Genomic DNA, 15,536 nt, shown 5'->3' on the forward strand with positions numbered 1-15,536 from the left:
ATGCCTATTAATTCTTAGAAGTATTTTTGGACTCATCAGTGCCTTATCCTTATTCTCTAGAAAAACTTACTTTTGATAATTCAACATATGGATAGAAATGGCCACATATTAGAAGCTGAATCAAAAAGATTTAATATTCAAGGGAGGGGACTCCAAATGATATTTTTAGTTATTTCTGAACTAAAGCTGAATTATCACATTCCACATACTATGAGTGCTCTTTTTATCACTGTTAAGTGATAAAAAATTGTAAAACAAAAAGTCTTTTTACACATTTCAGTGCTAAATGCCCTCCTACCTAATTTTGGAAAGCCTCTCAGAAGTAGTAACCACTTCTGCAATCTACTTTTGAAGCAAAAATACAAAGCTGATGAAAGAGATAATTATTAAAAGCATCTAATCCTAATCTATCATTTTACTAAGGAAATGTGTATTCTCAGTAGAACATTTTCTGGTGCTTTTTCATGTCCTGAGACAACAGTGCATGCTTCAACCCCTAGTGGTAAGAGCAACTAACCAAGATCTCCTCAGAATAAGTTCCTGCTCTTTGTGAACCCCTTTTGTTTCTTTGCAATTTGGAACTGCTAAAGATTGATCAGTCTCTGGTCTGAGAGATCCCTGAGGAGCACTGCCATGGTGATCATATGGATACAGAACTTTTATCCCTCTAGTAGCAATTAAAAATGGACATACTTAAAGGTTTGCTGAACACCAAGCTAAGCTTTCCAGGTCTGTTTGGCTCAAGGTGATCAGGCAGCCACTGTGCAACACAGAATTGAGGCCTTGGCTACTAATGAGCTGTAAGTTTGCTGGGTCAGAGTCTGATCTGTATCATGGCAGGTGCATCTGTTTGTGTAGCATAAAGTGTGAGCTGGATAAAAACATGAGTGTAATTAGTTCTGCTTTGCAGGTGTCACTCTTTATTACATTTTAGTTTCTTAAGAGAAATTAGGTCATCCACCTCCAAAGCTTCCATAATTACTTCAAGAGTAAATTAAAAACTTTGGTATGTTTTAGGAGTTGTTAGTGGTATACAGTAGATGCTTAGAGATAAATTAGAATTGAAATGGCGATTTTTATCTATTTGTAAAACAGGAAAAGGATACTTTCTGGTATAGCAGAACATCTTACTTTGACCTTCCTGCATGTAACAATAAAGTTTTAGGAAATATGGAAGAAAATATAAATATAAGTTATATAGTCACAAGCCTAGACAGGACTGAAGAAAACCTCACAAAAAAATCAAAATTCTTGAGAAGCCATCAAGGATACAACAAAGACTAATTAACTTGTGTAATTGATATTGTTACAGATCAAGATGATTCATTCCATAACATAATCGCTCCCTGATAATTTTGTGTAACTAACCAGAACAAGCTTAGTCATATGCTAAAAAGATGTAATCAGTGAAAACTAAAGAACTCTATAAGTACCACTAATTTCTACACACATCATTGATGTCATACTTCAGGAGATGTTTATTGCATGTAATGTTTTATTTTCAAGTAGTATTTCTTTCATATAGAAATACTGTTAACAGAAAAAAAATTCAGTCAAGATTCCTTATGGTTCATTCAAGATAATTTTCTACAACTACATTTTCCACCTATCTATGAAAGTGGAAGTTCTCACGGGAATTTCAAGCTTTTAATACTTAAAGCTTATCTGTTATGTGTCCTACAGATAGCTGATGGGAGACTAAAGACCAAACTGGTCTGTTTCCTTAGGGGAATTCTATTTGTGTATTTTTTCATTTTGCAAGTGTAATCATACAGTGTTGAAATTAGATATTTAGACATTGCAGCTTAAACACAAATGACCTTTTTAAATATTCTTTTACTTAGGAAAAACTGATGATGCAAAAGCTTCAGAAAAAGTGAAAACTCCACTGAAAGGAGCCTCCATACAGAGATCTCCGTCAGATGCAGGGAAGAGCAGTGGTGATGAAGGGAAAAAGCCTCCCTCTGGCATTGGCAGATCAACTGCTACAGGGTCATTTGGATTCAAGAAGTCTGGGTTGGGATCTTCTACCATAATCACCACAAGTGGAGCTACGATCACAAGCGGGTCAGCAACGCTGGGAAAAATGCCAAAATCCTCAGCCATCAGTGGGAAATCCAACGCAGGGAGGAAGACGAGCTTAGACGGTTCCCAAAACCAGGACGACGGCGTCCTGCATGTGAGCTCAAAGACAACTCTGCAGTACCGGAGTCTGCCTCGCCCCTCGAAATCCAGCGGCAGCGGGATCCCCGGCCGCGGCGGCCACCGCTCCAGCACCAGCAGCATCGACTCCAACGTGAGCAGCAAGTCTGCGGGCGCTGCTGCCACCAAACTGCGAGAGCCGAGCAAGATCGGGTCCGGGAGGTCCAGCCCTGTCACCATCAACCAGACAGACAAGGAAAAAGAGAAAGTGGCCGTGTCCGATTCTGAAAGCGTCTCGCTGTCCAGCTCCCCTAAATCCAGCCCGACTTCGGCAAGCGCCTCCGGCACACCAGGACTTAGACAGCCAGGTTCCAAATACCCAGATATTGCTTCCCCCACATTTCGAAGGTTAGTGCATTTCTGTGATTCTCTGAAGTTGCAATATCTAAAGCAGAGATTTTCAGTATGTTGAAGTACTGTGCAAAAAGCCTTTTCAGGGAATATTTTGCCACAAACAAGTCAAGTACAGGAAAATAAAAGGGCGGTATTTTTTTCATGCAACACAATGATTTCTTTGAGATTTGAAGACCTCCTAAGACCTGAAATGGCTGCCCCCTGAGGTTTAAGCATTTTAGGTACATCCCCATAACCACAGTTTGAAGCTTAGGAGGTGGAATCACTGATCCTTATGGGCCCCTTCCTACACAAGATGTTCTATGATTCTAAGTTCAGCCACATGTGCAGTTTCTTCTCAATACTGCAGTAAACTCCCAAAGGGAAGAAGGACCCTATGTTCAGGCACATTCTCTTAATGGAACAGGCATTGCCACATTCTGGATGGAGAACTGAAGAGCTCTTTATAAATTATAGAGTTAGATTTACTTTCCCATTGTTGGCAGCTCCAGCTACAAACACTTCATTATCTTAGCAGCTTCGTTCCATTTTTTGACACAAGCATTGGCAAGGCTAAATTTCAATTGTAAATGCTCTATTGTAACATTTCTGGAAGTATAAATCTGGATGCGAGCTCCATGAATTGGGATGGAGCACTTTCACTGCTGGAGAAGAAGCCAATAGTGCCCTCTTGTGCCTATTTACCAAAACATCATCTCCAGACAGCTGGGGAGCTGCAGCTTAGTTTTGTGGGCTTGGTAAAATGTAAAACGGGTTCTTATCTTGCTAGACATGCTTACTTTACATCATGATAACTTTTGCATTTTTTTTACCTTTAATTTAGAAGCTGTACATTAACTTCAGCTTAAAATATTTCCAGAAATACATTAAAACATTGCATGACCTTTTAATTCAAATTTTAGAGGACTTGAAGTCTATTTTTTCATCATCACTATAGAATTTTCATATCTAGAATTGCTGGAAGATATTATGTGACATACAATTTTATCATTCCTGCCCTTGGAGACAAACTGAGCCCATTTAGCCATGGTGCAGTTTATTCTGAGTGGTTACTACGTGACTGATGACTGCATGACCATCTGTGCAAAAAAAAACAAGAGGGGAATTTTGCACAAATACTTAGATGTTTATTAAACTATGAAGGAATTAGGATTTTGCAAGTGTTTGTTGCAATCATTTAAGCAGATTTGAGAGGTGAGGAGTTTAAAAGCTAATGACTTGGGAATGCTTAATTACTGAATTTGGGTGAAAGTGTAATCTGTTTATGAACTAGGAAGACAAAAATGTGATTATTTTACCTCTCTCTGGGAGGGTCTGTGCAAAGAGCACATCTGAATAGGAGTGAGTAAGCGGTTACTAAAGAAACAAACCATGACTATTGTGATATGGTTAAGTGAATTTAAATTTGTGCTGTGATTGATCAACTAGGTAGGCGTGATTTTCGTAGCAATAATTAAAAATGTGTAGTTTGGCTCTTAGGATGTTGCGCCATGAATGTTTAATGCGGCTGTCAGTTTCTCTAAAGCTATTTGTTTTACATTTAGGTTGTTTGGTGCCAAGGCAAGTGGTAAAGCTGCCTCTGCACCCAGTACTGAAGGTGTGAAACCCACATCGGCAATGCCCAGCCCTAGTACCACATTGGCACGGCAAGGCAGCCTGGAATCGCCATCCTCGGGCACAGGCAGCATGGGCAGTGCAGGTGGGCAAAGTGGTAGCAGCAGCCCCCTCTTCAGTAAACCTTCGGACTTAAATGCAGATGTTGTAAGCTTAAGTCACTCCCTGGCTTCCAGTCCTGCCTCAGTGCACTCTTTCACATCAGGTGCTCTTGTGTGGGCTGCAAACCTGAGCAGCTCTTCAGCGGGCAGTAAGGACACACCAAGTTACCAGTCCATGACTAGCCTTCACACCAGTTCCGAGTCTATTGACCTCCCTCTTAGCCATCATGGCTCTCTCTCTGGACTGACAACAAGCACTCAGGAGGTTCAGAGCCTGCTCATGAGGACTGGAAGCGTCAGATCTACTCTTTCGGAAAGGTGAGCTTGCCTATAGATACAGTGACCACAAAATAAGTGAGAGGCAAAAGGACAGGAGCCAAAAAAATAAACCCTCCATCTTTTTTGCTAAAGGGACGCTGTTTAATTAACAGCTTTGTCCTTTATGTAATAAAAGGAAGGAAGAAAAGAGAGCTGAAAGGCATTATAATGTGGAATCAACTGCCTTTTAAGGTTTTACAAGCACTTTTTCTACCTTGAGAATTTTTTTGGGTTCCCTTGTTCTGGAGACAGTGAGAGAAAAGGGGGAAAATGGTCTAACTAAAGGCAAGTGTAAACAGCCAAGAGGCACATAATGATTCCTGCAGCAGGATCCACCTGCTGTCCCAGCATTTGGCAGTTCCAAAGCAAGCAAACCTCCAACTGGGGGATCCCTGCTTTTCTCTTCCCATTAGCTGAAAGCACAGGCAGAGCTGGTGTGTCCTGGTCTTCAGCTGACCAGTCTTGCCTTAAAATACTCAGTCTTGACAAGTTTCTTCTTACATGGTAATCATTACACAGATCCTTACTGAAGTGCAGCTTCACTGGCAGGAAAGCAGTTTACAAGATGAGATCCTTGTTATATGATCAGTCCTGGCAAGTGCCCAGAACAGACAGAGAAATGCAAGAAAATGTTTTTCTGTTTGCTCTATTAAAGAATTTTTTTATGTGCAGACATTTTACCATTTAAATTACATTATGAAAGGTGCGACCAGTCTGGCACAGTTGAACCAAGATTTCTTCTTTGATATTTTCTTTTTTTTCCCCTTTTTTTTTTTTTTTCTTTTTGAAACACTTATCTGGCTTTGGAAGGAGAGAAAAGAAATCAAATTTTCTAGGAACTAAGTAACTTCCGTTTCCCATGAAAAATTTCAGGATTTGACAGTGAAACTCTTATCTCACATGGGGACTGTAAAATCAATATTAAATATTTCATTAGCCTTTGATTCAAAAAACAAAATTTTACTGAATCAGTCAAAAATATTTTAAACTCAATTAGTTTTTTAACATTCCAAACATTTTAAGAAGAAAAGACCTTTAACATACAACATAGAGTTTTTTTGCCCTTTATTATATAAACTCAGAGATTGTTCAATACCCATCCTTTGCATAGAAGGAATTCACTTTCAGTAAGCCAGCATTTTAAAAAACCTCATAAACAAAACCTTAGAGAAATCTAGATGGAAACTTTTCATAGTTTTCATTTTCTTATGTTGCATTCATAAGTACTACTTTATCAGCTAAAAATCACACCTCTTACTAATATACAAATTATATTACAATTATAATATAGTATTTTAATACTTATAAAACATATATATGTATCAATGTAATGTACACTAACAACATATAGTATTGTTAACAATATAGTAGTTATAAATACACTGATACATGAGCAATTTGTAGTTTGCACTTTGCCTTTAATTTTTAAACAGGTATTTAAATTTGTGTACTATGAACTGAATGTGACAATATTAAAAGGTCAGTTATTAATACTAAGCTTACAAAATCCTTCACTGCCACATATATGGATGATGAGGTCACTAGAATGATGTGGACCAGTATGAATTCATGCCAAAAATTATATTGATACACAGGATTTTAAAAATCACGTTTCAAAAATTAATGGCTTGGCAGAAGTTTCTGAGCAACCTCCACTGCTAATACTTTATGTATTTGTTCAGTGACTTAATTTCAGTGGTTCCAAATACTTTGTGGTTGGCAATATTTTTAAGTTTCAGATTAGTCCACATGGGGATATTATGATTGAGTCCAGGGAGAGCCATTGTTCATGTTGATCTGGCCTCAAAACAAATATATGTACCTAGAGTAAATGGTGTCATTTCTTGAATTATAGCCCCAACAGGGGTTTTGCAGTTCAATTTTTCTAAAAGGTTTGATACCAGTGCTGAGTTTCTAAACTCTTTTATACATGAAAACTTACTTGTAGCAAAGTATTTTTTCACAACAAAAGCATTGATTTGCAACATTGGAGACAGATATGCTTGGCAGCACATTATGTCCTTTTTTCTTTGTAATCTCATATTTGAAATGCCTTTTATTATACTAATTATAGCATGGCAGAGCATAAAAAATTATCTGCAAGGAGGTTTTTTCTTTTTCTTCAGTCACCCTAGAGCTTGCAAAAGGCTGAATCAGCAGTCCTTACAATCAGATGCACTAATATAATGTAGGGACAAAATCAGAAAGCCCAAAGTGCACCATGAGGTACAAATAGCAAGCAACATAAAGTCTGTGCAGAGAAAATGCAGGAAAATACTGAAAGAGAGGAGAGAGCTAATGATAGATGATATAAAATTTCAAATTTATTTCATTGAGGCATTAGCTGTAATTTGGTGGATAAGTATCAGTAATGGAAAGCATACTAAGAGGAAATGAAAAGGTTGACGTTATCTTCGGTTTACTGGTCCTGATGAACTTTTCATTTCCCTGCTTCAGGCAGAGCCTGAAACCCTGAAGTCATTAGAATTGAAGAAAAGTTTTCAAAGGCTTTCTGCTGAGGAAAGAGTGAGGAGGAGAGCAGGGATGGAGAGCAAGGACATTATGGGAAGGCCAGTTTGCCTGGAAAAATACAGAAGACATTAAACAAAATAGGTTAAGTAACAAATAGCATGATATTAGTCATTAACAGCCTTTTAAATAATAAAGGCTAATTTAATTCATTTGCAGGAAAATATGCTCTCTGAATGGCAGAGAAATAGTAAATGCAATAAAAATCCTGAATTTACTAAAACTTTAAGTGCTATTCCTAATAACACTCTCATAAGCAAATGGGGGGAAAAGTGCTAGTTGGTAAAGAGTTACTGAAGGTGAGTGACCAAAGGCTGATGAGTCTGAAGGGATATACAGGGCAGGATATATTTGCATAGGTACAAAATGGAAAATAGTGAGGCTATCTTGCAGTACCTGTGTACAGAGTTGTAGTGCCGTGCTGGGACAAAGCATTTTGAAAATGAAAATGTTGTATATAAGTTTTAGAAAGTAGATATCCCATTATGCTTGATACTTTGGGACATCAAGTTTTAGGAAGGAACAGCTGGAAGGAACACAGAAAATGAGGACAAAATCTCAGAGTACATCTACATTTTCTTTGAAAGAAAATAGCCCTTGACTGCCTCCAAAAAAAGAGTCACCTTTCATGGAGACAGCAAATCTGCAAGGTCTCTGCTATTTTTACCCCCTGTCCCTCCAGGGATGCTCAGACTTTGCCCACAGTTTTCAGGCTGCCCACTGAGTGATGGTACGGCATCAACGCAGAGCTCCCTGACAGCTCCTGGAGTGCAGTGTCAGAGCTCGCTCTACCCAAATTCTGTGTCCTTCAATGAGATTCTGTTGCATTGCAGCAACCAGAAAATTGACTCCGTAAAAGCAAGCAAAATATTTTTTTTTTCAGAAGGAAATTATTTTGCACCTCTCTTAGGCCTTTTGATGGTTTTGCACTAGCAGTATTCAGAAAAGTCTAATTCTACTGTTGTAGCAGTGTAGCTCCCTATATGGGAGGACACTTGTACCTTACAGCAATTCAGAGGGATTAAAATGATCATGCAGGTACTTATACTCTAAAATAAAACCATCTTCTGGGGTTAATTGAAAACATTACTGCTTTAGTTGTAAAATTTTCCATGTGGGCACATCACCAGTAGTTCTTTCAAACCCTTAATTGCTGTTGAGCATTGCCAATTTGTAACTTTCTTCTGCTTAATCTGAAGGACACAGCAAGGAAGGCATAAAAATGCAGCAATATAGAAATAAACAGTGGTCTGATCAGCAGTAATAGCTGCATTTTAAGATTAGCAGAGTGGAAGTGGTTTTTACTTACATGACTGGCTTTCTCTAGTTTGCTTTAAAAGAATGTGTAGTTTTGAGTGCTAGGAAAGTGCATTGAAATCCACTTAAGCCCTTCAAAACGTTCAATTATTTGAAATTATCATAATTTATAGTTGTGGTTGTAAGGTGTGAAACAGTGCATCACGTATCAGATTTTCTTATATGCCTAGCCTTTGTAGAAACTAATTTGTAAGACCCATATCAGCTTGGCCCAGCCTGTCATGGAGCTCCCTATCTGTTTCTTAGCTTGCAATAATTTGTTTTATTCCTTAGCAGCTCTGAAAGAGTTATATGTAGCTCAAGGATATACTATTATGGCTCTTTCCCAAGATAACCTCATCACCAAGGGCAGGTAGGAAAATGGGGAATGTAAGGCTTCCTGTAATTTCCCTCGTAAAAGTTATACTCAGTTTCAGCAGTGTAAAATAAACAAAAGAGAATGAGATGCCGTGGGCTTGATAACTTAAGCCTATGTCTTCATCTTTTTGCAAGATTGCTTTTTCCACTTTACATAGCAAAGGAAAATATCAGGAATATTATTATATTCTCATCCTCACTTTATATTGCTCTTTGTCCATGTATGCATTGCTTCTTTCAGGAAAGGACTGTCTTTATTATCATTATCAACTCCAGAGATGTGAGGTAAATTAAGTTCTATTTACCAAAAGTCCAGTTTCTGTGGAAGCAATGAACCCAGGTTTTGGTGGATGAATGATTTCAGATATTAAAAAGATAAGGGAAGTTATTGGTCTGAAGTAATAGTTACATGAAACTTTGCTTAATGGTTTCATATAATTATCTAAAATTTAGGAGCATCTTTGTAAGCATTATTATTTTAAAAACACACAATGAGCTTTTGCTACACTCACTTTAATGCAGTTGCAATAATTCCATGATTATGTTGAGGAATATTCATCTCTATTTCATTTGATCATCTGAATTCAAAAGATTTTTGGAAAATCTTATGGTCACTCTTAACCTACTTATATGACTGGCATACCTTTTGGCTTGCGGGTTGGATTAAAGGAGAACTGACTCCCTTATTTTTAGATAATGTGCTATAGATTACTTTTAAATAAATATATCTCCAAGTCAAAGTAATATTGGAAAATACATTGTTCATTTGCACTTTTAAGTGTTTGCATAAGAAACTGGTGTTTTGATCATGTTTTTTCATCTTGAAATTTAGAGGTGCATAAAGGTAAATGAAGGAACATCAAGGCTGCATTTTTCTCTGTGAAGAAAAAAAAAGTAAATAATTCATTCAAATTTATGTTTTCTTTTTGCCAGCCATTCTAGGTCCTGTTAGTTATGTTGGGAGCAAAATGCTGAAAATACAGTCCTCTGTCTGACATGGGCCATGGGATTACTCCACATGGATCATGATAACTGGGCCTGTGCTGAAATACTGATGATTTTCTCTTTCCATTTGCTTTCTCCAAATGCAGAACCAGGCCCTTTATTTAACTAGTAAAATTGTCTCTAAAATTTACTGGTGGTAAAAGTAGTTTGCTTCCATTTGCCCAACCCCTGATAGTAATGCATTGTCCATGCCAGCAGTGTTTTCACTGCTTTTATCTGCTAGGATCAAGGATACATAACAGTAGGACTCCCATCACCCACAGCTCAACAGGAAACACCTTTAATAAGGGTGTTTCTTGGGTAGCAAGGGTCCTAAGTTACTGCTGCTCTCAGAGGTGTGATTATGATATGTAATACAGAAGCTTTCAGAAGCCATTTTGCTATTTGATCCATGTGATGACACTAAGCTATGTTCTAAAGGGAGAGAACTTTGCAGTACTTACTTGATGATAACTAGTTCAAACCACACCGACCAGAGACCAAGACTTTTTGATGAAATGCTGAAATGGCACTTGGAAGGAGGACTAGTGGGTGCTCTTCCAGTGATGGGGTTTAAATGAGGAAAACTCCATCCATGTGTTTTGGGTATTCAGCCACTCTGACACTTTGTGTGCAGGAAAACAGAACATCGCTCTGGTGCCACTTTTCATTGTCCCCACCATCACCTTACTGTGTGAGCCCCAAGTTTCTGAATCTTTAGGACATATTTCTACATGCAGAGCTGTCATTTGGCTTCTGACAAGGCCATGCTGCCTCTTAGCAGGTCCCACAGACTTCATTTCTTCTGGAAATATATTGCCTTATCATAAGCAACTGTGAAAAATAAAGATTCACACTGTGACCATATGATTCTCACACAGATTGCAGAGCAAAGCCGTGGAAAGGTTAGAAATAGTAAAGAAGCACTTCTTTCTGACTTGGACAGTCTCCAAATTACTATTGACCCAGCCCAGAGCATGTCTAGATGAAAAATGAATGTGCAGCAGTCCATGTCCTATTGTTCCTTCCAACGAGTTAAGGATTTATCATGAAAGTTATATTAAAAGGCGTTAAATGACCTTCTGTTATTCACACAAACCTAGAGCTTTAAAATTTGTGATTCTGTACAGTCCTGTTTGCTGTATGTCCTTAGGGATTTTTTGTTTTTGTTTTAACAGCATGCAGCTTGACAGAAATACACTACCCAAAAAGGGATTAAGGTATATATATTTTTGAGCATGACTGCTGCTTCTCTTTTTTCCTGTAACCTTTTCTATGCTGCCTTTATTTTTCTTTCTCCTTCTGTTGATCCTGTTTACAACAGAGTTCTTGGAATTTCAATTCAAACCATAAAATGTAAATTTTAACAATGGACTTTTTCTTTCCATGTCTGCCTAAGGAATAAACCTTCTTTCAAGATATACCATGGAAAGTAAATACTATTAGGGATCATTTCCTTATGGAATGAATCTTTAAAAGGCATTGAATCCTGGAGAGCTAAAAGAGACAGAACAATATATTCATGCAATTCAATAGGTCTAATTATTGAAAACATTATGGAGAAAAACAAGGTTTTAGAGGTGGATCTTACTTTGGACTCATTCAAACATTCATGCAGTTAGAACTGGAGAGCTACTGAAGGGTAGGGCTAGAAAATACTAATTTTACTATCTAAGGTTTGTAAGTATAAAATGTTTTCTGCTCATACAGTTTTCTTGGTCCTTATCCAGCAATACAGAGTCCAGCTTTGCTACTAACACTTCACTAAATTCTATCTTCATCTCAGAAAACAGAATTTATCTACCCTCTTCTCTCCTCCACTGTGAAAAGAGAAGATTATTAGGTAACTTGGTTAGTCTCATGCGACATGGAAGCCCATCTCCCCAGTCCAGGAAGATTTGGCAAGCAAGGATATATGTGCATGCACACAGACACTGCAGCTTTCCAATAACTGAGATTGCACCATTAAATCTCCTGAGTCATGAAGAAATATTTGTGAAATTTTAAGATAGTGCTAAACTATTGTCACTATATTGCACCTTCTGACGTTCTGCAATAGCTGTTCCTTAATAAGAATTTAGTCAATTTTTTTATTATTTGGAGAGAATGGAAAAGGTGGAAGACATTAAAGGCATAATGAGGACCCTGTGAGGATACTATGGGATGATCAAAGTGTGTGGCTGTACAGCTGTAATGGTGGCTGAAAGTGAATTGGAGTGGGAATAGTGCTTACAGACATATAAAAAAGATCAGTTAGCCCAGGAAAAAAATTCCGTTTGATTTAATGTCCAGAGAAGCCAGTCCAAAACTCACATCCTGATTTCTTGTTTTGTCATCTTTTCAATCTGATAACTACTCAGTAACTTTGTGCTCTACCACAATTATAGGCAAAGATCATAGCTGTATTTTTGAAAGGAAAAAGGAAGTAAATATTTAATAAGATCAATATGGTTTACTGCTGTAAAATACTGTACAAAACCCCAAGCACAACACAAGAACTTACATGTTCATTTAATTTTCTCTCTAAGCAGAAACACTTGTGCCTCACAAGCCTGAAGCCAGAATATCAAAAGCCCTTTCTGCTCTGCTGTTTTGGGGAACACTGATAGCTCATGACAGTAGCAAAGGAGGTGTTCATATCTCAGCAGTATTTTGTCTGAATAAAGTATTTCATTCTGATTTTCAGGCATTGCTGAAAACAAATCTCTTGATTAAGACCCACAGTGTCTGCACATTTTAATGTTTAATCACTGCCAGAATTGCCCTTCTTCCAGCTCAGCCAAGGCTGGACCAGTGAGTTACAAGTTCTCCCTCTTGGCCCACATGTCACATTGCACTTGTTTTATTGGTTTACCATAGGAAGCAGTTGATTAATTATTTGATTGCCAAACTTCTTCCTTCCAGAGAACTTCTTTCTGCTATTTTTTATTTTTCCTGTCCCTTTCCCTCCCCTCAGTTTGGGGCAGGACACAATGTCAGGTAGCATTCAGAGCGGCACATCTAGTGCATATGATCATGAGTATCTGTTGTTACCAATGCAAACTCCTCTTTCAGAGTTGTTGATCTGTTTCACTCCTGTTGTCTAATCAATTGCCCACATGATGTGTGACTGATGTCATTTTGTAAGTGGCTACTAACGTTCCTTGGCTTCTATTCTGCCTATCCCCATCCTAACCATACAGCTTCCAAGCTTTTGCATCAACCTGTACACTTCCTATAGCTTTGAAGTCTTTTTCTGTCAGCTCAGTTGTCTGTCTGCTATAGTTTATCATCCTGTCTCTTCAAAAGAAGGGAATGCTGTTTTGGGGAGGGGGATGAAGAGTAGGGGGGGTTCAAGTCCTGTATGTTTTCAGTGTAACCCAATGGTAAACTGTACCTAGTTAAAATCTCTGGTGATAATCACTTGACTGGACTTGATGTTTTCCTAGGGATTTATTCTGTCTAACTGGTGAAGGTTATTTACGTAACAGCTGTTTCTTTCTAAGGCGTCACCTTGTCATTGTCTTGAGCATGCCAGCTGTGGTTTTTCAGATATGCACCATCATCCCGGCAGACAAGTCAGGAGGAAGGCAAGGAATGGCTGCGCTCCCATTCAACCGGAGGCCTGCAGGACACTGGCAGTCAGTCCCCGCTTGTTTCTCCTTCAGCTATGTCTTCATCTGCAACTGGAAAATACCACTTCTCCAACCTGGGTAAATGCTGTTTCCCTTCACTGTTTCTCCCTCTCTTCGGAAGCATAAAATTCAGCTGTACGTATTTCTTAGTCTGCCAGACTAGGTAGTTTATTTTTAACATTGTCATCACCATATTGTTGTACCTCACTAATAAGGGGAAACTCACAGTGTGGTTAATGAAATGGGTCGAGGTACCACCTGTTTTGCATAGAGGAAAAAAAGAAGCACAGATTCTTTATGACTTGACCAAGGACATAAATTTTGAGGGAGAGCTGGAAATTAGCTTCTAGTTCAAAGCTATTCATCTTTTAGGCTTCACAATCAGTAGGATTCGTTCCAGTGATTTTAGTGAATGTCAGAAACTAAACATTGAATTTTTCCTACATAGAGGTTTGCTTTGAGATAGACCTTTTCAATGTGTTTCAGTAGCTGGACCTGGCTATAACTGCACTGGGCCCAATCCAAACCTAACCTTGAATGCAATATAGTATTTTTGGGATGTGAGTGACATTGCAGTTTTATTTGATTACAAACCAAGTTTTAGATTTGGTTCTTCTGAATATTGTTTCAAATTAATTCAACACAAGGTTTTTTTTAATAGTATTATTTCTTTCTTTAATTCTGAGTAAAACCCACTTCTCTCCACAGAACTTGTCACATGCTTAGGTTCACAATGAGGTTTTTATGATTTAGGCCCCTAGTAAGGAATTACTAACATCCTTTGAAGAATTAAGACTTCTATCTCTCTGTCACAGCTTATGGCATCTGTAGGTTACAATCACTCAAAAGAATTTGATCAGACATACACATGTTCGTCTTTACTACATACAGGAAAATAAGTAAACTACTTTTTAAAATGAAATTGGATCCTCGCTAAACAAGCCACTGCTTTGAATTTTTCTCCTGTAGTTTTAGACAGTTTTTTCTGTGTCACAGTTCTAGGCAGTGTTTTTTCACTATATTATTTTCTGTTTACAATCATCTCATTTTCTTTTTGTTCATAGTTCTTGTGTACTCACAATATAGAGAAATAAGATCATGGGGTGTAAAATTTATTTTTTCATTGTCCTTTGCTTTATTTCAGTTTTCATATCCCTGTGGAATAATTTGCTCTCACAACACAGCTGTTCTGGTAGTTTTTAACTTAGGACACATCTTGGATGATCTAAACTAAAAGTCCAAATACTGAGGCTGAATTTGGCTGCACAGTTAGGTTTTTCTTATAGGCATTGAGGTGTGGTCCGGGGTAACCATAGCTAGGCTTTCCTTCCTCCTAGTAAAAGAGCTTTGTGAAAGCTTAAAGTAGGTTCATCAATGCTGTTCTTGATTTCAACCATGTCTGACTACACCTCTTTATTAGGATGAAATTCAGCTGAGGCCTTTGCACAAATATTCAACCTAGTATAGTGGTAGGTGTGCTCCTGTAAATCAAAGGATAAATATCTTATATATGCAAATAAACTTTGGCCTTAACAGCAGTCAGTAATACAGGTATATAACTATGAAATACAGATTCTGATTCATTAGAAGAGCTGCTTATAAAAGTACTTATGACCTCTTATTCCTTTTTAACTTTTGAATCTCCCCCATTGATTTTCTATGGGCTGCCAAAGGGTGTTCAGACACCAGTGTTAGCGTTACCATGTGCTTTACAGGATTATTGTCATCCATCTCCTTTGAGGCCATCTGCTCCACCTTTTTGTTGAAGCTTTAAGTGTAGGAATAAAAGCTTTCCATTGTCTCAACAGCATGAAGTCCACCTAACCGTGCTAGTCCTACATTAAAATTTTGTGCAGAAGCAAAATTCACTTAATGGAAATGTACTTCAATAATAAAGCTTTTTATTCCAGTGAGTCCAACCAACCTATCACAGTTTAACCTTCCTGGACCCAGCATGATGCGTTCAAACAGCATCCCTGCACAAGACACTTCTTTTGATCTCTACGATGACTCCCAGCTGTGTGGCAGTGCCACGTCCTTGGAAGAGAGACCACGAGCAATCAGTCATTCTGGTTCATTCAGGGACAGCATGGAAGAAGGTAAAACTGAGTAACTACTTAAATTGATAAACACATCCCAAAATAGA

At 38.0% G+C, this 15,536-nt stretch overlaps 1 protein-coding gene across 3 annotated transcripts in view; it reads left to right on the forward strand.

Moving 5' to 3' along the window:
• Positions 1 to 15,536, forward strand: part of NAV3 (neuron navigator 3) — a 251,568-nt gene that overhangs the window by 188,943 nt on the left and 47,089 nt on the right. For 2 of the 3 annotated variants that reach the window (XM_059472357.1, XM_059472358.1), the window contains exons 15-19: positions 1,845 to 2,550; positions 4,101 to 4,589; positions 10,955 to 10,996; positions 13,308 to 13,468; positions 15,301 to 15,489. In XM_059472357.1, the coding sequence (XP_059328340.1) occupies positions 1,845 to 2,550; positions 4,101 to 4,589; positions 10,955 to 10,996; positions 13,308 to 13,468; positions 15,301 to 15,489 (1,587 nt within the window). The remainder of the gene's footprint in view (positions 1 to 1,844; positions 2,551 to 4,100; positions 4,590 to 10,954; positions 10,997 to 13,307; positions 13,469 to 15,300; positions 15,490 to 15,536) is intronic. The other variant, XM_059472359.1, reaches the window with a different exon arrangement.

The sequence above is a fragment of the Ammospiza nelsoni genome, chromosome 5 (assembly GCF_027579445.1).
Source record: "Ammospiza nelsoni isolate bAmmNel1 chromosome 5, bAmmNel1.pri, whole genome shotgun sequence".
Taxonomy (NCBI): Eukaryota; Metazoa; Chordata; class Aves; order Passeriformes; family Passerellidae; genus Ammospiza; species Ammospiza nelsoni.